Below are 26,010 nucleotides of genomic sequence, written 5' to 3'. Positions count from 1 at the left end.
TTATGACTGATTTACAAGGTGATGTATAATGTTACATGTACAGTATACATTAGATTGATATACACTGTATAATATAAGTTGTCTGTTTTTACTTACCAGGTTGCTCCTCTGCACAAGGGATTCTTTTCTCATATGTTGAAAGTTTCAGAGCTGGTAGTGGTCCCCCTAATGTGCGCCTTGTCTATGCAGCATGATCTGCACATCTTTCTTTCAATTTAAGCTTGCTGTCTGCCCATCTCTTCTTGAGCATATCTACAGTGCAAACTATTGTCCTTATCATTCATTTGGAAGATAATTTCATTCCAAATTCTGGTGTTCTCAGCTGTTCTCATTTTGGGGCACAGTTCCCCTAACAATTTAGGACGATTCTCAATGACTTCATTGATGAAGATCTCCAATTCTGGGTTAGTAAATTCAATGCTCCTTATTCGAGCTGCAGAGGTGGAAGTATCCTCAGCCATATTCACACTGCAGTGTGAGGCTAATTTGGTTTAAAACCTCCCCTATGTATTGTGTATTTATTTGAATGTGCGCATGGGTGTTGGATTTAAGTAACGCACATGCATTAAACGGCTGAAACGCATGTGCGTTAATTGGAATGCACATTATATTTTTCCCAATGCTCATGTCTCTTCGATATTAACATAAATGCAATAGCAGTATCGCTATGATACAATTTTTGGTGATGGAATCTATTTTTGCATATCATTATCGTTGTTGAAACCCATTAAACTCAGGGAAAATAAAATCTGTTACCTATTTACTGTAGGTAAAATCCTGTGAATTGCTCTGATTTAACAGAGCTTTGTGGATTTGGGCCTTAGTCAGTTGTTATGGTTTAAGTGATAAAATACCTTTAAATGTTCTTTTTCTTTACATGTGATATGAATTATTTGTGAGAGGCAACAACAATTTAGTAGTTTGTTGTCTGCACTGCTTTTGTGGCAAAGAAAAGAAATTGTGGCTGCTACCCATAGATCAAACTTGATAATTCTGAGGGAAAACAGATTTTCTAGCAAAAAGGATGACACAAACACACACAACATTCCTTCCAAACACATTTCAGTAACCAGTTGTGCATTAAACTGATTATTTATGCATTATATTTATACAACAGATTTTGTATGTTAGAATGGGAACCTGATTAGCATGTAGGCATGTGGAGGAGGAGGAAATTACCATGAATAGCATCCAAAAAATCTGCAATATACAGAGGCTCCTATTGTTATTCTATTCTGAGTGTACATGTTGAACTATATTTTAAGAACCATTTAAAGCATGCTCCATTTTTAGATTTGTTTCTAAGTAAGTAGGATATGTGTTAGGCCGTGTCCATGCTTAGCGCTCGACACGAACAAAAAGCCGTGCCTCTATGTGGCAGGCCATAGAGCATGCGACCGCACGCACGACGAGGCACGATTGTCGAACAGACACAATGATTTGATTTTGTGGCGCGACAGCCGGGTCAAGTGCGCGGTTCAGCCATTGAGGGCGAACCGCACATGTGACATCAAGGGCACGCCTCCGCAATGCCTCCCCGTCACATCTTCCCCTAGGCCTCAAATCGCCCCTGCGGCAGGTGCACATGACATCACGCGCTCCGCCACGTGCGTGCCTAGCATGGCCCCCGCCTTAGGCTGATGATTAAGTTCTCTCCTGATCCCCATACATTCAGGAGTTTACTAAAAATCGACATATAAAATTTAGCTTTTGTGAATCTTTATTTAATTTTAATTTTGTTTTAACTGGAGTACCTCCCTTATACTCACAGGCATTTCGAGCTTTCAACACAAAATGCTAATAAAGTTTCTTGTTTGAATGATATGGAGGTGACAACCTACTGTATGTCAATTTTGTTTAAAAATGAATTAGCCTCCAGCCTGAAAAAAAAAAAAGGAAAGGGAGGTGAATAAAATTATTTATCTGTTGTTCCTGATTGCATAGAAATAGTTTGACACTTTTCAAAAATTCTTTAAAAAATAAATGATTTAATCACAAATGCAAAACTTCAAAATTCATCAGATTACATTGGAGCCGATTTATTACTACGAGATAAGCAGTGAGGGAAGAAAGGGCCTTTATTCCAGCCACTTAAGTCTAAGGACCATATTCAATAAACTCCGGAGAGGATGACAAAAATTGTGAAAAAAATGCAGAAGCCCTCAACACTCTATTCCAGGGGTGCACAAACTTTTCCCCGTGCGCACCCCTGCCTGCTCTCCTCTGCGCCTCGCAAACCCCCCTCGTCAATGCTTGACCCCGGCGTTGAATGACGCGCGGGGTCATGTGATGTAACTTTGCTATGGTAACGTGACTTCACGTGACGTCATTTGATGCCGGGTTATCAGGATGACGAGTGGCTGGAAGGGAAGGTAAGTGTGTTATAGAGGCCTCGCGCGATCCTCCGGCATTTAATTTAAATGTCTGGGGGGAGATCGTGGGACCACTACAACTGCCGCGCCCGAGCCGGAAAATGTAGCGCCTCCTAGTTTGTGCACCGCTGCTCTGTTCAATAAAAGGTGAAGCGGTAGCACTAGCAACAGAGGTATAGTCTGTGACGGTGTCTTCAGTTGAATGCAAATTAGTTTGTGAATTAGTCATTGTTCTTCAATTTATCCAGTCACATGCTATTCAATAAACTCAATATAGAGCTACAATATGGTAACCACAGCTATATGTATCAAGGTGTTTGTCATATTGCAAATCTAATTGATCCCCACTAGCCTGCTTTAGTTACAAACTTTTTTATACACTTTAAAGTAATAACGCTTTAACCTCTTAGTAACTGAAGTATCGTCGTGAATGGTATTCATGCCTTCATAACCACCATAGCAACTCCCACCTCTCTGTGCAGGGTCTAACTTTGGGGTAACAACCCTCATTTCCCACCACATCTATACACCCCACAAGAGGTAACACACACATCTAACAGGGACTACATACCTAGAAACCAACCAGGGTTAATAAGTAGGTACGCCACTATTCCTTAAAAAAACCCACACAATAACATACAAAAGAACAATTCACTCTTAAAAAGAATGATAATTAAACCCTTGGATACCCTAGCAGTTACGATGGAGTGCGTTGTGCATACCTTAATGACCAATGTGATTTCTAAGGGGTTAATAAATAAACCATTTCTCCATTGATTATGCCTTGTGTATATCTATTCAGTATATCCCTGACATCTTCAGAAGGCACAAGCTCCAGTCAAATTAGCGAAATGGGAAAAAACTGAATCCTTTGGTAGTTTGTGTGAAATTATTTTTCCCCTTCTCTGATTTTGGTAAGCAAATACTCTTCCTCGACTCCCAAAAAACAGGTATAGCTAATTTTGATTAAATACGGTGACACTGCTTCTAAAGCTGGGGCCATGGTGCCTTCGCTCGCATGGATCCATACGGAGGCTGTGAGGTAAGCGGGTGCTTTCCCTGGCCATGGTGGATGGGCCGTGGGGGGGCGTTCCTTGGGGCGTACCTAGGGGTGTCACGGAGCTGGTTCGCCCTCATTGGGTGAAACGCTCACATGACCGGCCTGTCGCGCCAAGAAATCAGTTTCAACTGATTTCATGTGTAAAGCAAGCCCTTCCTGCGTCCGCATGCACGCGCCCCCGCACGCCACATGGACACGAACACTGCCTTATGGCAGTCTGTTTGCTCAGCGTGTGGACGCCTCCGCTCGGTCTGCAGTACCGTGGCCCCAGCCTAAGTTTTCAAGTAAAGAGTAAAGTAGCAAAAATGGGGGTTTGCTTTTCACGTAGAAAAGAGCACACATACATTGATGCAAAGAGAGGCAGAGGCCACACTCTTTAGATGAATACTTTGCCTCACCAATAGATAAGGTGTCTGAGATCGCCTTGTGAGTTCTTGGGGACATTTTTAAAAAGATTTATGTCCAACGGCAAAAATGCTTGCCAAATATACATATTTTTATATTAACCAACAAAAGAAATCGCACATTTTCTTTTTTTAAATCATACTTAAATACTTCTGTATATGGTGCTTTAGCGAAGATCAGCCAATTTGGTTAAAATCACGACTTTTATGCACGCTTCTAAGGTCCAAAGTTCACCACATTCACAAACGTATGCAAAGGTTTTGCCAATCCCTACTCACCAATAATTCAGAAGACAGGATTAGTTCAATAATAAACTGTCTTATTAGTTTAAACTAGAGACCCAAAATGGAACATACAGTATGGTGGTCTTTGCAGTTTAAATATAGCTACTGTACATGCAAAACTGACTAACATCCGAAAACCCAATAAACAAAATGTAAAGATCATCATAGGTTTAAAGGGCAAAACAAAACTTCATAAGTAACTATAGCAGTGGTGTCCAACCTTTTTTTGGTTAAGGAACCCAAAGTGAAATTATGAGGAACCCCCAGCCATCTCTGATAGCAACTCGGAGATCAGATGCATTGTACATTCTTCTGTGTTTAATACAATTTTCAAGTGACCAGAAAATTACAAGAAACCCTTTAGGGATGCCCGGGGAACCCAAGGGTTCCTAGGAACCCTGGTTGAAAAACACTGAACTATAGTAATGAGAGTGAAATGCAAATGGCAATTGCCATTTCAGTGCAAAGAGTTAACCAGAATATATTTTACTACAAGAAACCAAAGTTTAACTTTGGGGACTGAAACAGTTTACACTATTAATCAATGAAAGTTTACCATTATATTTAATTGAAAACACTAGAGCAAACTGCAAAGACAAGTTGATTAATTCGTTATGAGCTATCCAGGATTACAAACCATTGCACATTTCATTGATACTGCACAAGCAAGTCAGATGTAGAACATTCAATACAAAAAATATATACATATATATTGAACACAGTGAATGCTTGAGCAGTTTTGTTTTCAGCTGTCACAGCAAAAAAAAATGTGTGAGGGCAGCAGCAGTAGCTTTAAGGCACTGTCATTGTATTTTGCACATACAGTACTGTACACACATACACACACACACACACACACACACACACACACAGGACATACCACATTAAACATAACAGTACCTCTCTGTTGTTGAGCCTGGATGCATCCGCCAAGTATGAAAGTTAGGAAAAGTGTAAGAAAAGTTTTGTGTGCCATTACCAACTGGTAAATGTGTGGCATTTTGTGAAAGGGGAGAATGAGGAGAAGCCTCTCCTCTGCTTGGCTCCCTGTTTCTCACTGACTGCAGCTGTGAGCCAGACACACAGAAACTCTAACTAAGACTTCAGGCTAAAGTTAGAGACAGTTTGGAAAATATACTCCTCCTTTCTTGCTCCCACTGGGGCATTACAGCCAGTTTACATTCATATTTGTGGAAATAAGTCATGTGGCCTGTTCTGTCTTTTTTTTACAATGAGTAGTTTTTGTTGATTATTGTACTTGACTCTTAACACAGTGGTGGATTGTGTTGTTTAACCAATTGTTCAAAGTAGATACATTTAAGCTCACAAAACATAAGAAAATGGATGGGTAACAAGAATCAGATTCCACTGTGATATCTTAACCATGCAATGTAAAAACCTTAGAGAGTTGTGCAGGTTTGGCAATATTTAATATATTATAGCCACAAATGCAATAATGCTCATTCCCAAAGGCCACATGAAGCCTCAATGGCGGTCAAACTTAATTCAGGAATCTACAGAACATCAGTCATTTTTATGTAATATGTTCACTGTATTCTGTGTAGAAGTTTGATAAACAGGAAGGCACAATTGGCTGGATTTCAATTGATTATGCAATAGGAATAGTATAAATTCTCACATGATTGTAAAGATTCTGAAAATGAATGCATATACAGTATATTCTAAACTGGAGCAATCTACTACGAATTTAGGTTTAGTTAGTTCTGACAGATGTACTGTAGCCAGACTTACTGTTTTCGGTGCCACGCAAAACCAAGGGCCTCATGCGGTAAGCGCAGAAAAGTCACTTTTCACTAGCTTCTCACAAAAAATGCCTACTGCGATTCAGTAAGCCCTGAGAAGCTGCCGAAAAGAGCAAAACTCGCCTTTTTTTTGCCGAAAAAAACTTTTCTGCAGCCAGTTTTACAAACGCGCTCAATTCTAGTAGCTCCGATTAGCTTTTCGCAGCTTCTCGCCACTCTATTATTTAAATGTATGACATGTTTTTGTTTTTTACATACAGGGTTGGTACCGCAGAGCTGCGGGGACCTATGGAGACCACCCGAGGACCCCCGGTCGCCCACGGGTACCACCCGAGGACCCCCGGATGCCCACGGGTATCAGTCGAGGACCCCCGAATGCCCACAGGTACCACCTGCAGACCCACGGGGAACACCTGCAGGGAAGAACCGGGGGCCCCACAGCAATGGGGGGCCCATGGACCCGCAGGGACCACCCGAGGGCCCCAGAACCCCGTGTGAACAACCCAAGGGCCCTCAGAAACCTGTGGGAATGACCCTGGAACCCCCAGACACCCGCTGGGACCACCTAGAGGCCCACGGCACCTAGCGGGGACAACCCAAAGACCCCAGACACCCGTGGGCAACCCCCGGGGTGCACTGTGCATATGTGGATAATAGTAATGTTGCCCATTACTGTACTGTATGTGTTAGGGGGCTTGGGGGGGTGTATTTATTTTAAAGTATTTATGTATTTTTTATTTATTTTTTGGGGGCACAGAATTTGTACTGCAGGCAAGCGGGGGCCCCGGACACCTGCAGGACCACCCGAGGGCCTCCGCCAGCCTATAGTATAATTCATGTGCATCCCAAAAAATAAAGATATGTTCTGTATGTTAGTGGGGTATAGGGGTTGTTGGGGGCACAGGGGGTGGGTGTGTTGTATATTGCAATGGTTATTGGGGGCAATTGTCCCCAATAAACATGATATTGTGCCTTAACCCCTTCATTGCCTTAGCAAATAGCCGCTAAGGTAATGAAGCTGCTTGAATGTCTTTTTATTAATATTGTGCGGGAGCAGGGGGTCTCCTTAGATTAACCACTCTGGCTCAGGGACCCCTGCTTCCCGAGTTACAGGCCCAGATATTGGGTGCCAGTATCCCATGGTTTACATGTCCCACGTCAAGCGACGTTGACACTATAAAAATGGCGGCGACACTGGCACCCGATGCCCCCTACCGGGGTCTGTAACACGGGAAGCAGGGCGTCCCTGAGCCAGAAATCAAAGCGGTTCAGCTCAGGAGACCCCCTGCCCCCGCACCCTATTAATAAAAACGACATTAATGCAGCTTCATTACCATAGCGGCTGTCCGCTACGGTAATGAATTATTGTTTATTGATATGTGTGTTTTGAGACTAGTGTAGATGTGCAGGGGGTCTCTGGAGCAGAACCGCATTGGTTTTAGATCCGGGGACCTCCTGCTTCCCAAGATACAGACCCGTTATGTGGTGATGGTATCCCTCTGCTTTGCTTACATCCCACGGTCACGTGATCGGGACATCTCAAAGCAGAGGGATACCGGCACTCCATAACGGGGCCTGTCTCGGGAAGCATGGGGTCCCCGGACCTGAAACCAACGCGGTTCTGCTCCGGAGACCCCCTGCACATCTACATTATGAATAATTTTTTTATTTTAAAATATTATTTTTCCGGCGAGATTTGCGCAGAGAGAGAGGCGGATCTCTCTCTGCTGCAGACAGATCTCGCCAGGTGAGCCCTTCTCGCAAGGCAGATTGTCTCGCCACCGGCAGTTCGCCATGTTTGGAAATGTTGCTCTCGCAGGTATTCGGGCCTTTCTGCATAACGTGAGAGCAACTCGCCAAAAACATGGCGAGTTAAAAACCCTGCCGATAATTTTTTTCGCCGCTTACTGCATGAGGCCTCAAGTGTAAATCCCCAACATGACTGCGCTATGGGTGTGCCTCAATGGAGATAAAGCTTAATTCAGGAATCTAGAGAACATCATTTATTTTTATCGAATATCTTCACTGCTACTGTTTGTTTAGACATACAAAAATAGTTATAAACAGTAGTATTATTTAATGCATTACTGAAAAAATGTTTATTATTTCTAGTTGATAAAATAACTAGGAACGGATTTTAATGGAAAGAATGTGATTTGTAATGTCTGTTATTATGTGTTAGCATTTATTTGGATAGCCGCAAAATATTCAGGACAAAAGTTTAATATTAGACAAAACATTTTCCCGAACAATTTGTGATGATTAAACACACAAAATTGGAGACAGAACTGTCACTGTATGTTAGTACAAAGTATATGGGAGACAATGAAAAAGGGTAACCTACAGTAAGTGATGCTGGAATGTGGTAAAGTGGTATTATTAGCACTTCATGTAGGAAGAAATCCTAAACATATTTTAGCATTGATGTGATAAAAGAAAAGGAAATACGTTTATAATTAAAAGAGGATGACCAAAAAAAAGTGTTCTCTTTGTGAACTCTATATATTATCTTTCCCACGGTTTGACAACCACCTCATTTAGTTTGCTATCTTTCACTCCTCTCATACTAAACCTACATGTTCCCCTCTTTATACTTTAGACCTACATTCTGTTGACCTCCTGGTTCTGGTATCTACACTCAAATTCAACCTCTCTTCACACTGTTATTCCTTTGTGCATTACAATCTGCTCAACATACAGTATGCATCTCCATCCTCTCCTAACTCCTCTGTTCGGAAGACCCCAAGAAGATGACGTTTTAGTGATAACCAGATAATCACATATTCACTGAATAAGATGTGTGCAAACACTTGTACTGGTTGGTTTGGCAATTAATTGATTATTCCCAAAATATTGTCTGACTGTAGGAGTATGAGAAACACTACACTAAATCAATATACCACTGATCTTCCTTGCTTAGACTTCATTGTAACTTCTTTTTTGTTCCTACCATGCACATCACAACTTTGCTGATTATATTAAGGTGAAGGTGGATTCTGCCCACTGAGATATTCCTTCCATATGTATATTTATTACACTCGTTCTTACTAAGACTCCAAACGTGACCCTGTACTTTTCCCTCCTCATGAAACTATACTGTACAGTTGTCATACCAATTCTGAAATATAAACTTATTTGCCTCTCAGTCTCTCTCCTGTAATTTGTTTGTAACTATTGTACCTGAATACCTTATATAGCTCAACCCCCTTATAACGCTGTGCTTGGGGTCCAAAGAATCACATCGCGCCATAAGCGTATCGCGTTAGAAATAATGCACAAGTGTATGCATTGTACAATAAAGTATTTAGGATACCAATAATCGTGTTTAAAGTATTCATAAATACAAAAATTGGGAGCCACACTTACATCACGTTATAAGCGGATTCGCGTTGTAACTGATCATGTTATAACGGGGTTGAGCTGTATTGTTATGTTCTATATTTTCCTAATTTCCATGTACTCAGGAGCCTCTGCAATCTGGTTTCCATGTACTGTAGCTTATTCAATTGAAACTGTCCAGTAGCCATTTATTTTAAGGTTTGGTTTATGGAAAAATTGTCAGTCTTAAATCAGTTTGCCACTCTCTTTTTTTAAATATTTTTTTTTTACATATTATATTGACCTCCCTGTTTCTTTCACATTCTCATGACTTTGTAACAAAGCCATGTACTATTTCCCTACTAACTTTCATATGCATTGTTCTTTTAGGTTCTATTTTGCTAACACCTCCTAACTATTGATTTGTCTGTTAGTGTGTCTAAGGAGTCTATAGTGGGACCTACCTGCTCTCTATTTTACTTGCTCAGTGACCCTACTGTACGAAGTACAGTACTTTGGTTTCCTTTATCACTCAAATATTCATATGCACTCGAAAATATGTAGATCAGTTTTGAGACTTTGAAAGCACATGGTGGAATATCCAAGAATTTTGATAAATAAAAAGGCACAATTGGCTGGATTTCAATTGATTATGCAATGGGAATAGTATAAATTCTTACGTTTCTAAAGATTCTGAAAATGAATATATATATATATATATATATATATATATATATATATATATATATATATATATATATTCAAAACTGGAGCTATTTACTATGAATTTAGATTCAGATAGAACTTACCAATGTAGCCAGATTTTGGTGCCACACAAAACCAAGTGTAAACCCCTGGCTTCTATTTGCATGTTGCAACTGCGGCTGCGTCGTGGCTTCATAATTGAGTTTTGTGGGAGCTGTAGTACTCTGAAGTAATGATAGGGTGTGCTAGAGGGTCTTTAATCTAAATGCAATGTAACCTACCACTTATAACCAGTGGGGGGATTCAGCCGGTTCGCACCGGCTCACGCAAACTGTTCCTAAAATGTCACAAGTTCGCTTAATTCACTCCCCTGTGCGAGCAGCTGGCGGCATCTGCCAGCATCTCCTTGTATCTTTCTCCTGCAGATCTTCTCAATATGGCCACGCGGCGTCAAATGGCGCCGGGTTGTCATGCCAATGGGAACACCTTGTGTAGTAAACGCATCCCGTGACGCCTGTTACTATGACAACGGGATGCTACGTGGCAACGTTACGCGGCATCGCATTGTCATTGCAACGCGGTGCCATGTGATGCCGCACGGCCATATTGAGAAGATTTGCAGGGGGAGCATGCAATGCCTACTGAGAGACGCCGGCCGCCATCCACCAAAGAGTTGCAGGGGAAGATGCCGGGAGGATGCAGCTGAAGGTAAGAACCATTTACTAATATTTCTTAATCCCACCACTGTTTATACCCATAAAAAAGGACTAAAAAGTATTTTTAAAGGATGACATTTTTATTAGAGTAAATTAGAGCTTAGAGATAAACAACAAAGACTTTGTGAAATAATACAATCTTATTACAATAATACAATTTTCTTCAACCGACTTCTTCCTCTGGCTGTCTCTTGTACACTTTGGGGGCTATGCACTAAGCTCTGCGTTTTTGCACCCAATTGGAAAATTTTTGCTCGGCCGTAAAAAAGTGAAGCCAAAGGCGCAATTGACTAAGAAGTTCTGCGCCTTTTCGTCCGGCCGAGCAAAAATATGCCAGATCGCGCAAGCTGCTTTTTTCCCCCCTGGTATCACGCTTAAAGTTCTACAGCGCGATAGGTGATAGAAAAAAAAGCCGCCTGTAAGAACTGCATGGAGACGCTGCGTCTCATGCACGATTCTTACAGGCGATCGTACAGTATAAATATACATTTTAATACTAGTGTACATGAGCAGGGGGTCTCCTGAGCTGAGCCGCATTGGTTTTAGCCTTGGGACCCTCTACTTCATGATATTCAGGCCCCGTTATGGGGTACCGGTAACCCCTGTGCTTTTAAAGCTCCCGCTTCACATGACCAGGGGATTTAAATTCTGCATATGGAAATGTGATGTTATAGGCCTATAAAAGCCTATGACGCCTCATTTTAGAGCAAGAAGTCGAGGAGGGAGGACCTCCTCCAGAAAGAAGAGGACAAGGGCGTGCCGGAAGAAGATACAGATGAAGAAGAAAACACAAACGAATACCCCGATGATTGATGATTAAGACCGCGTGCCCGATTTTTCTTCTTCACTGTATCTATTTGGGACATCCGGAGCTCCCCAGAACCAGCGCACTGGCAGTTAAGTACCCCACTTTCACCCTTTTTGTTTGAGTGCGTGCACTACCTTCAACCCATGTATGCTATCCTGCCTTGAGCACAGCACCTACAGCTTGGTCTACGGACTGCATATTTTCTGCTGGAACTGTATCTTTGTTTTGGGATACCGTTGTCTGCATCGTTTTATCCATTTAAGTACTTTTGCATACTCTCTCTAGCCTATTGGCTAGCTCCTCTGCACTTATCTCTAGTGTGTAGCTTTTGTTGGACTGTAGGCTGCCTTTCACTGTATATCTATACGGCTCTGCAGCAGTTTTACACACTATATTGCATTGTCCATACATGGGGAACCTGTGCAATTTGTTCCAGGGTCTGACACAAAGAGCTGACACTCTTACCATCACAGACCAGGGGATTAACAGGATCCTCTTCAAAACGACACCCGAAGAAGCGTTTGGGCCAATAGGCCACAAGATCATCTTAAGGAGCTGGAAAGACTCAAAAAGAAAGAAATTGAGCTGTTCGCACACGGCAGTACATTATCCGAATACTATCATCAGAAATTACCCCCTCGTGGATTCCGCATCAACAACAGACCCACTATTGGCGCAGAGAAACCAGCATTCTGTGAGAGGTGGTGCCAGGTCCTTAACATGTCTTCCTTGGACTTGATTATCCTGGTGATTGAAGAGGTGGGGGAACAACTTAGCCAAACCAGAAAGGATATACTTAAAGTGGAAATACTTATTGAACAATCCAGCACCGGTACAGACGTTATACAGTCATTAGATGACCTTAAGACCAAATTGGAGAAAATATTCACTTTAAGAAGCTCAAATTCAAAAAAGTGGTCAACGACTATAAAGATAGAGGGGTGTAGCAGTGTCTGAGATGGGATCCCAAACAACGCAACACCAAAAGAGGGAGAGCACCCGACAGAGCACAGGAAGTCCAAACCAGTGACTCAGAAGCCACTCATCAACTGATCGTTAGAGAGGTCAAAGCCCGGCCCCTTTTTTAGGCCAGTCCAAAGGAAGGGGAAAAGACAGACCAGACGCGGAGGCCAAGGGAAAGAGAAAATCCCCTTACTCCCTGCGGTCAACAGAGAAGCAATGAGTATGGACACTTTGGTCATTAATCTGTCTAACTATGTTTTGAGTCCACATGAGATGTCTGTTCTAGTCAGAGGTCCATCCTACAGTAGAGGCAACTCTTATTCGAACAAAAACCAGTGGCAATTCCCCAAAAAACCCAGGAAACACCCAGGTACATTCTGAATACATGCCTTAAACTTTCCTTAAACTAGCCCCAGCATTTCTGCATTGATTAATGGCCTATCAGATTAACAGCGGGGGTCCCTGGCAGTCCCATTCAAACTGAATTGGAATGCCAGGGATCCCTGCTGTGTTAATCCTATGGGTCATTAGTCAATGCAGAAATGCCTTAAACGTGCCTCAAACTAGCCCAGAACATACCCAGCACATACCCAGCACATACCCAGAATGTAACCCGGCTAGTTTACGGCAAATGTTAGAATAAACGTTGCCTCTACTGTATGTACCTACTACACCTTTAAAAGATTTTGATCTGGAGGTCGATTTGTTTAAATTTGAACGTTTACTTAACCTTAAATCATTTTTTTCCTACAGGTCTACAGAAGCAGGGTATCCAATTCAACCACAAGGGACAGATAATTCGGCTATTGACCCACAAGGGACAGGTATTTTGGCCATTGACGCACAAGGGACAGATAATTCGGCCTCAAGTCAAGGTACCAAAACATGTAAGCTTAAGTCTACTTTTGTCCCGCTTTTTAAAAATCAATCAGTAAGCACCTATATGCGACTGGTTAAGGCGGACATATCTAGGTACAAAAAAAACTAAACACAGGGCAACATACAACATGTCGGTTCAGGAAAAGGAAGCACTCAAAACACTGACCAACAATAATAACATCATTATTAAGCGTGCTGATAAAGGGGGAGCCCTAGTAGTACAAGATTACTCAGAATATAAGGCTGAAGCCATCAGACAACTGAGTGACATTAATTGCTACATTAAACTTGATGGGGATCCCACTCTTAATTACGCAAGGGAAATCAAGGAGATCATCCAGATTGGGGTTAACAACCGCTGGATAACTGAGTCAGAATCAGAGTTTCTTACTATGCCACATCCTAAATGCCCTGTGTTTTACACATTACCTAAAATTCATAAGGGCCTGACTCCCCCTCCAGGCCGACCAATAATAGCTGCCATTAATTCACTCAATCATCCCCTTGCTATATTTGTAGACATGTATTTACAACCTATTGCACAAACGGCCAAGTCATACATAAAGGACACATTCGACTTTCTAGACAAACTCAAACATATACCACATAATGGTCACAACAACATATTGGTAAGTTTAGATGTGTCTAGCCTCTACACTATTATACCACATGAAGAAGGTCTCGATATAGTCAGGTCTGCTCTCACTACTCACTATAGAGATACTATCCCTACGGAATTGTGAGGAGTCTGGGTTCGCGGCGCCCGCGCCCTGGCCCCTCCTCACCTTCTTTAACCCCCGCTGCCAAGGTGCGTGCCCCTCGATGGCGCCACTTACCTCCTGCTGCTCTTCCCTCTCCCATGTGGCTGCCATGTGTCCTGGCCACGCGCGTGTACAGCGTGCGCCGGGTGAAGATAATTTATTCACTGCTCTAGCAGTGAAACCACGCCCCCTGCAGATTAATAGGACCTCCTGCCAGAATAAGAGTCTTCACCTGCCTGCCAATCAAGTGGACCTATCCAGGATAGCACCACGCACTCCTCCAGGCCTGCCTCCACCTCTGATTGGTCAGCCGCACTTTATAATGCCTCTCCTCCCACTCACTCATTGCTCGACATAGTTTCCACTAGAATTACTACTCTGGCATTCTCTCTCTTATTCTCTCAGTTTACGACTTGGCTTGGCGGACGTCTATCTCTGGCTCTCGACCCCTGCTTGGACAACAACCTTCCGGAATTCTCCAATCCCTGACCTTGGCTAAAACGGCAACGACGACGGCACTTCATCTCCGGTACCGGCAAATATTGCTAGCAACATCACCTGGCCTGGCAACGCCTAAAAACACCACATCCGGACACGCTCCTTTTGCTGCGGGTGCTTGCCCATATACATTCCTCACCTCAGTAGAAGGGACGGGTCTGGTCTGCGGGCAGTACCGGCGTAACATTATGTCGAGCCCACAAGACGCAGACCAGACTGATGTGGACTCTATGATGATGGCCATGTACCAACAAATTCAGGCCTTAACGGATCAAGTGGTTCTCCTCTCCCAACAGGTACAGGACCTTTCTCTACAGGCACCACCTGCGGCTGCACCGCTGGCGCAGTCCGATTCAACATCCACTTTATCCCCAGCTCCGAAGATTCCAGCTCCGAAGCCCTACGCAGGGGACCCCCACGCTTGTCGTGGCTTTCTCAACCAGTGTGAAATCCAGTTCGAGATGGCTCCGCAGCTGTATTCTACTGGTCGGAAAAAGGTAGCTTATGTATACAGTCTCCTCACAGGTAATGCATTGGCATGGGCCTCCCCAATCTGGAAACTGCGCCCTGATATTACCCGAGATTACGCAGCCTTCAGACGAGACTTTCGACAGGTCTTCGATACCCCCGCACGACAAGAGACTGCTTCTGACTCCCTGATGCAGCTTACACAGGGACGTCGGCCTGTGGCCCAATACGCCTTGGAATTCAGGACCATAGCAGCTGAGACTCGTTGGGGTCAGGAGGCCTTAGTCACCGTCTTCTGGAACGGCCTATCGGAATCCCTGAAGGATGAACTTGCTTCTCAACCCACGCCAGGACTGCTGGAGGACCTCATCACCCTGGCCATTCATATGGACCAGCGTCTTCAGGTACGCCGCGCACAGCGTCAGCAACCCCGGTCTACGCCTTTCCGTGCTCCCTTCTCCAGGTTCTCTACTACCTCGAGACCCGTCTTCTCCCCGCTGCCTGTGCTGGAGGCCCCAGAACCGATGCAACTCGGAGTCCAGCAACCTCGGGCACCCTTACGACAATTTCACTCAACCGGAGAGTCGTGCCATCATTGCGGATCTTCTCAGCAGCGTACCCGTGACAATCTACCATCTCCGGGAAACGACGAAACCCAGTGAGTACGAAGGGGCGCTTCCTGGGTGCTAAAACTCCTTGTCCCCTATCCAGAAGGGAACTCCCTAAGAAATTGACCATTCCCGTTTCCCTTTCTGGTCCTACCTTCCGTACCTCCACAGCAGCATTTATCGACTCCGGCGCAGGAGGAAACTTCATGGATCAGACCTTTTCTGAACAAAATCAGATCCCACTTTCCAAGAAGAAGTCCCCCGTTGCCTTGGTCAGGATTGATAATCGGCCACTCACTCCGGCATAAATCTTCTTGGAGACCGGACCTATCACCCTTTCTTCTCACTCTCACAAAGAGACCTTGGGCTTTGACGTGATTCATGCCCCGGGTACACCGGTCACGCTTGGCCTGCCCTGGTTGCAGAAGCACAATCCGCGCATCGATTGGGTATCCCCTAATCCTATTGACTGGAGGTCAGGGTCAGAGGAATCTTCTTTGTCTACGGAATGTCCTTCCCATCTGCTAGCTAACACATCCAATCCTCAGAGGGAGTTACCTTCCCCTTATGCAGACTTTTTGGACGTTTTTAGCAAGACGCAATCTGAGCTCTTACCTCCTCATCGTTCCTACGACTGTCCGATTGACCTGGTACCTGGATACACCTTGCCAAAGTCCAAATCTTATCCTCTCTCGTTGCCCGAGACGGAAGCCATGGATGAATATATTCGTGAGAACCTAAAGAGGGGCTTTATACGTCATTCCAACTCTCCCGCGGGGGCCAGATTCTTCTTCGTCAAGAAGAAGGATGGTACTCTCAGGCCGTGTATTGATTACCAGGGCCTGAACCATATTACGGTGAAAAATCGTTATCCACTCCCACTCATCTCCGAGCTCTTCGACAGACTTCAGGGGGCCAATCTCTTTACCAAACTTGACCTCCGTGGGGCATACAACCTCATCCGTATCCGAGAGGGCGATGAATGGAAAACTGCCTTCAACACCCGTAGTGGGCACTACGAATATCTAGTGATGCCCTTTGGTTTGTGCAATGCACCAGCAGTTTTTCAGGACTTTATCAATGATATCTTTCGGGATGTCCTTAATCGCTTTGTGATTGTCTACCTGGATGACATCCTTATTTTTCCCCAAAACTTACAGGACCATATCATCCACACGCAGTTTGTGCTTTCACGCCTCCGAGACAACCGGTTGTTTGCTAAAATGGAGAAATGCCTTTTTCACCAGTCTACCACTTCCTTTCTTGGGTACATGTTCTCCAACAGAGGCTTGGCCATGGACCCAGAGAAACTGAAAACCGTCGTGGATTGGCCGCTACCCAATTCCCTCAAATCTATTCAGCGACTTTTAGGTTTTTCCAACTATTACCGGAAGTTTATTCGGAATTTTTCCACCATCATCGCTCCTATCACGGCACTGACCCAAAAGGGTGCAGATCCTTCAGCTTGGTCACCCGAGGCAGCCACGGCTTTCAAAATGCTGAAACAAGCCTTTGTCTCTGCTCCCATCCTTCGACATCCGAACATTAACTTTCCATTCACCCTAGAGGTTGATGCTTCTGATTGTGGGGCTGGTGCGGTTCTGTCTCAGAAATTTTCTCCCCAGGACAAACTTCACCCTTGCGGGTTTTTCTCTAAAAAAAAAATCGCCAGCGGAGAGAAATTATGACGTGGGCAATAGGGAACTTTTGGCTGTTAAGCTGGCTCTTCAAGAATGGAGGCACCTTCTGGAGGGGTCAAAAGAGCCATTCATGATTCTCACGGACCATAAAAACCTGTTGTACATTGAGAATGCCTGCCGTTTTGGTCCTCGCAAGCCCGCTGGTCGTTATTTTTCTCCAGATTTCATTTTGTTCTCTCATATATTCCCGGCACAAAAAACGTCAAGGCGGATGCTCTCTCCAGGCAATACTCTTCTGAAGAGAGACCGGAAAAGACCACCGAGTCCATCCTTCCTAAACAAAGGATCATAGCGGCTGCGGCGTTTAAGAATCTCGAGAAGATCATCAAATCACAAAAACATCTTCCAACCGGTCTTGAAGTTCCAAAAGACACTTTGTACGTAGAGCCCAAATTCGTTCCTGAGATACTGGACTGGGGACATGCTGCCCGTTCGGCAGGGCATCCAGGATTCAAGAAAACGTTGGATCTCATCCGTCGCACTTTCTGGTGGCCCAATATGGCCAAAACCATTCTTGAATTAACACGGTCCTGTCCGGTATGTGCACGTAACAAGATTCCTCGTCAGAAACCTCAGGGTCTTCTCTTACCTTTACCTATTCCGGAGCGTCCCTGGTCACACATATCGATGGATTTTATTGTGGAGTTGCCTAGGTCGAATGGTATGAACACCATTCTTTTAGTAGTGGACCGGTTTTCCAAGATGGCACACTTTATCCCTCTTAAAGGATTACCCTCCTCACCCGCCCTAGCTGATATTTTCTCCAAAGAGATTTTCCGTATCCATGGGATTCCCACGTTCATCGTGTCTGATCGAGGCTCTCAATTTGTCTCCAAATTCTGGAGGAATTTCACCAAGAGACTGGGCATCTCATCTTCCTTTTCTTCTGGATATCACCCTCAATCTAACGGACAGACCGAGAGGGTTAATCAATCCCTCGAGAAATACTTAAGGTGCTTCGTCTCTAACTCTCAGGATGACTAGGCAGAATTACTTATCTGGGCTGAGTATGCCTTTAATTCCTCCAGGAATGAGTCTACCCATGAGACTCCCTTCTTTATCAACTACGGATTCCATCCGGCTCACCTACCTATTTCTAAAAACTCCTCTGGAGTACCAGCCGTGGACGAGCATATCGCCCTCCTACAGGACTCTTGGTCCAGAATTCAATCTGCACTACAAAAAGCCTCCTTGACATCTAAAACCCAGGTGGATCGTCATCGCCATCCGGCACCCAACTACAAACCTGGGGATAAGGTTTGGCTATCCTCTAAGAACATCCATCTCAAGACTCCTTCCCCCAAATTGGCACCTAGGTTTCTGGGTCCCTTTTCCATCATGGAGCAGGAAAATCCGGTTTCCTTCCGACTCCAACTACCTCAAAGCATGAGAATCCCGAATGTTTTTCACACCTCGCTTCTCAAGCCCTTCATCTCCAGTAACCTCTTTCCGGACCACACTTCTAAACCAGACCCTGTGATAGTACAGGGTAACGAAGAGTACGAGATCCAGGCTTTACTAGATTCCCATCTTTCGAGAGTTAAGGTCCACTTCTTGGTCCATTGGAAGGGTTTTGGACCCGAAGAGAGGTCGTGGGTACCCCTTAAATACATTCATGCCACCGGACTCCTCAAACGCTTCTGAAAGTAGTTTCCATCAAAACCATGGAAGGATCGTCCTGAGGCCGATCCTGAGGGGGGGGTACTGTGAGGAGTCTGGGTTCGCAGTGCCCACGCCCTGGCCCATCCTCACCTTCTTTAACCCCCGCTGCCGAGGTGCGTGCCCCTCGATGGCGCCACTTACCTCCTGCGGCTCTGGGGGTTCCCCGCCATCCCCGGCGGTCTCTTGTTCCTGCTGGCTCTTCCCTCTCCCATGCGGCTGCCATGTGTCCCGGCCGCGCGCGTGTACAGCGCGCGCCGGGTGAAGATAATTTATTTACTGCTCTAGCAGTGAAACCACGCCCCCTGCAGATTAATAGGACCTCCTGCCAGAATAAGAGTCTTCACCTGCCTGCCAATCAAGTGAACCTATCCAGGATAGCTCACGCACTCCTCCAGGCCTGCCTCCACCTCTGATTGGTCAGCCGCACTTTATAATGCCTCTCCTCCCACTCACTCATTGCTCGACATAGTTTCCACTAGGATTACTACTCTGGCATTCTCTCTCTTATTCTCTCAGGTTACGACTTGGCGGACCTCTATCTCTGGCTCTCGACGCCTGCTTGGACAACGACCTTCCGGAATTCTCCAATCCTTGGCTAAAACGGCAACGACGATGGCACTTCTTCTCCGGTACCGGCAAGTATTGCTAGCAACATCACCTGGCCTGGCAACGCCTAAAAACACCACACTCCGGACACGCTCCTTTTGCTGTGGGTGCGTGCCCATATACGTTCCTCACTTCAGTAGAAGGGACGGGTCTGGTCTGCGGGCAGCACCGGCGTAACAGGAATACATTATGCTGATTTTACATTTCATTCTGTACAAAAACTACTTTAGATTTGAGAACGATTTTTTCCTTCAAATCAAAGGGACAGCGATGGGCAGTAACATGGCCCCTGCGTATGCTAATATATTTATGGCACACTTTGAAGAAGAGTACATCTACAAATCAGAGTTTTTTGTTCACATCTTGAGCTACCATAGGTATATTGATGACCTGTTCTTTGTGTGGACTGGGACTGAGGATCAGTTATTATTGTTTTTTGAATATCTTAATGATCTTAACTCACCAGTATGCCTCACAACACATGGAGTACACAGCAACTTGCCTTTTTAGATGTCCCCATTACTCAAATTGACGGTGTTTTACATACCGACTTATACAGAAAGAGTACTGACAGGAATGCTACTTTAAGAGCAGACAGTCACCATCCTCCCTCACTTATTGATGTATTACCATTCTCTCAGAAAGTCCGTGTCTGTAAGATCACAAGCAGAGAGGATAAAATCAAACCAGCCCTAGGAGATCTACACAACAGATTCTTGGTCAGGGGATATCCTCCAGCTGTGCTGGACAAGGCACTAAGTAAGGAGGTAAGTGTTATCAAAAGAAAAAAGGAGGATAGACTTGTCATTATGACCACCTACAGCCAAGCATGTGGTTTTGTAAAATCTACCATTCTTAAGCATTGGCACATCTTACAAAATGATGACATACTTTCTGCAAGTTGCTGTGTACCCCCTATGGTTGCCTTCAAAAGAGGAAAAAATTTGTCTGACAGTCTGATACATGCAGACAATGAGGGTAATTATAAAACCCCTCATTTTCTGATGAGCGGCAGGCCAGGTAACTACAGGTGTTTAAGTTGCTCGGTCTGCAATAGCCTTATTACAGGTAATGTGTTCTGTCTCCCTAACAGTGGTAAAAAGATCATAATTAAAGACAGAATGACGTGTAGATCAGATCATGTTGTGTATATAATAAAATGCCCATGTGGCCTTCTCTGTGGGAAAAACTATCAGAATGCTTAAAACCAGATTTATAAAGCATAAAAGTGTAATAGAAAAGGTACGGACCCATCTGTGCTAGTACAACACTGTGTGGAGCACAATCATAACGTGTCATCCCTGTGCGTTATGGGTATTGAGTCAGTGGCGCCCAGAAAAGGCAGTCCTGACGTGCTGATGTCACCATAGGGGAGTGTCAACTGGTGTGTGGTGTGGCAGTGTTCTTTTCCTTAGGCAGCTCTGTGCTGTGCTACCAGGGATATGCATGACGACGTCTGACGTCATCACGAGTGCCACGCAGGCGCGCTGACGTCACGACGTGGGCGTCGACGTCGTGGAGCTGAGCAGGGAGGGGTGAGTATCAGAGGGGGCATGTATTGGTGTGTGTATATATATTTGCTGTTCACTTGTATTTGGTAGCCTACACCTTGTGAAAGGCAGTATTACTGCCGAAACTTTGGATTCCTTGGCACATTTAACCCCTTTTTCATTTGATAATTAAGACCGTGTGCCTGATTCTTCTTCCTCACTGAAGACCTGAAGACCCCAGAAGACCCCAGTAGACTGACGAATAGGATTACAAATTTACAAAAGAAGAAAAAGAAAGAAGATAAAGACTTCTTTTTTTTTTTTTTTAACCTGGTTCCTGTGGATTGGTTCATGAGCATGCGGTTTCCCTGGATTCGGAGGGTGAGGTCATCTAAAGGTAAGTAAAAAAAATAAATGTATGTTATTTTACTTTTACAGGTTTTTTTATTTTTTTTATTGTGACTGAATTATTTTGGATGCCCATTTATTGCCCCTGTATTTATGTATGTCCCTATGGATATACATACATACATACATGGATAATCAATGGTTGTTTTTGCAAATGCTTGTTTTGCTTGTTTTTATGTATTTTAAATGTATTTTGTTAGAAGTAATTTTTAGTGGTGTTTTAAATAGTTTATTTTAGAGGGGTTTGCTTTTTAATAGTGGCTTCTTTTTGGTAGTTAGATTTTGTGTGATGGTGGTTACTTTGAGCTTTCATTTATTTCATAATGGTTTGGTTTTGGTGTTTTAATTGTGAATTGTGTAATTTATTTTGCATTGGATTAATTGATTGTTGTTAATGTATTTATGTTTACTTCTTGATTTGTTTTTATTTTCTTATTGTTTGGATGGCATTGGATCTTGTTTGTAATTGTTTCTTTTAGGTTTAGCATTGACTGGCATACTGTTACATGATGCACAGATTATTTGCATTATGTACACACTGTGCCATTCAATTGTTTGCTTGGCATTTGTTATATATTTAATTGGCTAAGTGTTGTATTTGATTTTGAGATGTGCTTTATTTTTAGATGTGCTGTGTTTAATTTTGATATGTGCTGTGTTTTATTTGGCTACGTGATGTTTTTATTTTGATATGTGCTGTGTTTGATTTAGCTATGTGATGTTTTTATTTGGGTCTGTTTTTGTAATCCTTACCCATTTCTTTGTATATTGGTTAATCATGCCATATTATATATATTATATGGGCATGATGTACCCACTGTACAAATTAATTGGTGAAGGGTGGGGGTAGGTGCCTGGGGAGGGTGGTTAGGCCTCCCATGTGGGTAGTGTGGCAGGGTTGGTTAACCCTTTAATTACTTTCACGATAATTATTTATGTTTACTTCTTGATTTGTTTTTATTTTCTTATTGTTTGGATGGCATTGGATTTTGTTTGTAATTGTTTCTTTTAGGTTTAGCATTGACTGGCATACTGTTACATGATGCACAGATTATTTGCATTATGTACATAAAAACAAGCAAAACAATAAAGAATGATTAATAATGAATTATTATTAATACATCATTATTGATTAATGAATAATTATTACTTAATAAAGAATAATAAAGAATTATATATTTATAAATTATACAATATAATTAAAATAATAATTTATTAAAAAAGTTAATTATACCATTTCATACAGGAATTGAACCCAGGACCCTTTCATATGTTGGTAAGAGTTCTACCACTAGACCACAGGAGCTGTGTGATGTCATAGACAGCTAGAAATAGACTTAAGATTTAACAGTGACATGTACCTTGTGCTGTAAAGGATAAATATATTTATAGGTTATGTCTTGTCACACCAAGCCTGCATGTGTTTTGTACAAAATGTATTACTGTTTATTTGTGTCTATGTCTGGTAGTCAATAAAGCATTGAATTGAATGTTTGAAAGAAAAAAAAAACACCCGATGGCACGCGACGGGCAGAGAGAGAGAGATGAGCACGTGGACAGCAGGAAGAGGAGAGAGATGAGCACGTGGACAGGACAGCTGGAAGAGGAGAGCGTAAGGCGGCAAAATTGAGGATTTGAGATGCAGGTAAGCTGGCAAAATGAGGCTTTCAATTCGGGAGCCATGCTCAGACCGCGTTATAACCGATTCGTGTTATAATGGGTCGCGCTATAACGGGGTTTACCTGTAGTTATTTTGTCCATTACTATGCTGCATGTATTTGATGTTATTGGGGGTTGGGGGGTGGGGGGTGTATGTATTGAAATGTATGACATGTTTTTTTTTTACATACAGGATTGGTACTGCAGGGCTGCGGGGACCCATGAAGACCACCCGAGGACCCCCAGACGCCCACAGGTACCACCCGAGGACCCCTGGACACCCACGGGAGCCACCTGCGGACCCACAGGGGACACCTGCGGGTAAGAACTAGGGGCCCCACAGCTGTGGGGGCTCTGCTGACCCACAGGTACCACCCCAGACCCCCATGGTAACCACCCTAGGGCCCCCAGGCCCCTGTTGGAAACACCAGAGGGCCCGGGATGATCCAGGAACCCCAGACACCCGCAGGACCACCCGTGGACAACATTGGGGCCCGCGGTGACCCACAGGGACCACCTGGAGGCCAACGGCACCTAGCGGGGACCACCCGGAGGCCCCCAGACACCCGTGGGTACCCCCAAGGGTGCACTGTGGAGCCTGTGGACACCCGTCGGGACCACCGGGGACTCCCGTTGGCCTGGAGTATTAAGCCTGTATGTAAAATAATAAATCATGTTTTTATGGGGGCACAGGTGGTGGGTGGGTTATGTATTGTTTATTAAATATTGTAATGTTTATTGTGGGGCCTAGGAGGTGGGGACCCCCGGACTTCCGTGGGGCTCACACGGGGACCACTGCGGGGATCAGCCAGTGACACCCGCCGGCCTGTTGTATGGATGGTGTGTCTGAAAAAAGGTAAGTAAGTCAAGCTCCTTTTGTGCTTGCCTTTAGCGGGCGCGTTTTTCCGGTGGGCTTTTAAAGCACGATTCACTAGAAAATCCCGAGAACTGGCCAAAAAATGGCGCATTTGCCTTTTTTTGCCTGATCGGACGTGTTTTGCTCGCATGCCAGAAAAAATAACTTTTAAGGCCAATAAAGCACTGTTATCACTGCTTAGTGAATCACACAGCAGGCTGTATCGGCCTTAAAAGCCACTTTGCGCTCTTAAAACGACGTATCACTGCTTAGTGCATAGCCCCCTTTGACATTGACACTGGGACTCCTTGCTAGGGTTATCAGGAGGCTTCTCCATAAAGCAAGAAGGAAGAGAAAATGGAGCATTACGTCCAGTGCTTGCTTGCGAAAATAACAAGGGTGCGGCCCCATGATAAAAAGTAAAAAGAAACAAACAGCACACCTACGAGTTTCGGTCTACAAGCCCTTTATCAAGGTGAATAAAACTTACTTACCGGAGTGTGTTTAAATACCGGATCCTCGCGCTGCTGAAACCAATCCCCGCCACTTCCCAGTGTGTCAAATGACGCAGGGTGTGTGACGTCAGCGCGTTGGGGCTGCTAACAACAACTGTATTGAACACTAACACTCCAGAGCTACATAAACACAACATAAACTAAAAACTCAAATATACATATAAAAAAAAATTATATACTGTATATATACATATAAGAAACTGCTGGAAAAAAAACACATGTAATGTTAAATAAAGAACTCCTTAGATTCGGGGTATACGTATACCCTACTACAGTAAAGTACGTATGTTTGTACTTGTTGAACATCCACAGTTATAGTGAATAGAGACTGTTGTAATATATCATATACAAGGTGAACATATATGATGAAAAAATAGTACATATAATAGTTAATACTGTAGTATTATTCAAACATATATAGTGATTATGAAAACATCAACTAAAAATAAAATATAAGTACTAAATTAGTCAAATATATTAATCTGTTTCAAATAATAATAATAATAATAATAAATATATATCAAAAAATAACTCTATTTCAAAAAAATAATTATATTTAAAAAAATAAATGAATGAATAATCCTAAACAGAAAAAAATATAATAATGATAATCCTAACAACAACAATACCAATATAAAACCAAATCATTTGAATACATATATAAAATAATGTGTTGAAAATAATACTTTATAAAAAGAATAATTAATGATTATACCAATATGTATTATTTGATCATAAATCATCACATCCAATATATATATATATATATATATATATATATATATATATATATATATATATATATATATCAAGATACTTGGAGCCCTCTAGGTGCTTTGTCATAAGAGAACAACTCATTTAAACCCGTCGGGTATAAGCATAAATCATTCATGGGTCATGCAGAAGAGTCACTAGATCTCAATCAGAATTGAGACCATAGGGAATGCGATCCAAAATAGCTCTCTTTTGTCTAATATGGGGTGGTAGAAATAGTCTATTAACAAAAGAGAGCTATTTTGGATCTGTACCCTTCAGACTCGCATCCCCTATGGTCTCAATTCTGATTACTAATATCTGATAAACGAATTGATTGGCACAGTTGTACACAATGCTCATAATATGGGCATGGTTTGCCACAATGGCAACGAATGGCGAGCTACAAATAAAAAAACTTTTTTTTATTGAAATGTAATACATTGTATTTGGTGCTTGTTTTTTTTAGATTGACCAATGACTGCCATAGTCATAATCATATACTGCTGTATAGAATATTGGAAACAGAATTGTCTTTACAAAATCAATGGAACTCTTCCTAATAAAAAAATATTTTTTTAAAAACAACCCGTAGTGACACAAATACAAGTGCGCTGACGAGTATTCTAAAACTTGCCTTAAACGTGCCTTGGAAAATCTGGGGCTATCACCAACAAGATCCATGTACATGCTGGGTACATGCTGCAACATTTCAGTGACATTTCTGCAGAGACTAATGGCCCATTGGATTAA

At 43.2% G+C, this 26,010-nt stretch overlaps 1 protein-coding gene across 4 annotated transcripts in view; it reads right to left on the bottom strand.

Annotated features, from left to right (window-relative positions):
- LAMA2 (laminin subunit alpha 2) overlaps positions 1 to 5,211 on the bottom strand; it is a 736,088-nt gene extending 730,877 nt beyond the window's left edge. For all 4 annotated transcript variants that reach the window (XM_075597283.1, XM_075597284.1, XM_075597285.1 and 1 more), the window contains exon 1: positions 5,022 to 5,211. In XM_075597283.1, coding sequence (XP_075453398.1) covers positions 5,022 to 5,121 — 100 coding nt within the window. In that variant the 5' untranslated portion in view covers positions 5,122 to 5,211. The remainder of the gene's footprint in view (positions 1 to 5,021) is intronic.
- Positions 5,212 to 26,010: the final 20,799 nt, after the last annotated feature.

Source organism: Ascaphus truei, chromosome 4, assembly GCF_040206685.1.
Source record: "Ascaphus truei isolate aAscTru1 chromosome 4, aAscTru1.hap1, whole genome shotgun sequence".
In the NCBI taxonomy this organism is placed as follows: Eukaryota; Metazoa; Chordata; class Amphibia; order Anura; family Ascaphidae; genus Ascaphus; species Ascaphus truei.
This window is presented reverse-complemented; position numbering and strand designations above follow the sequence as displayed.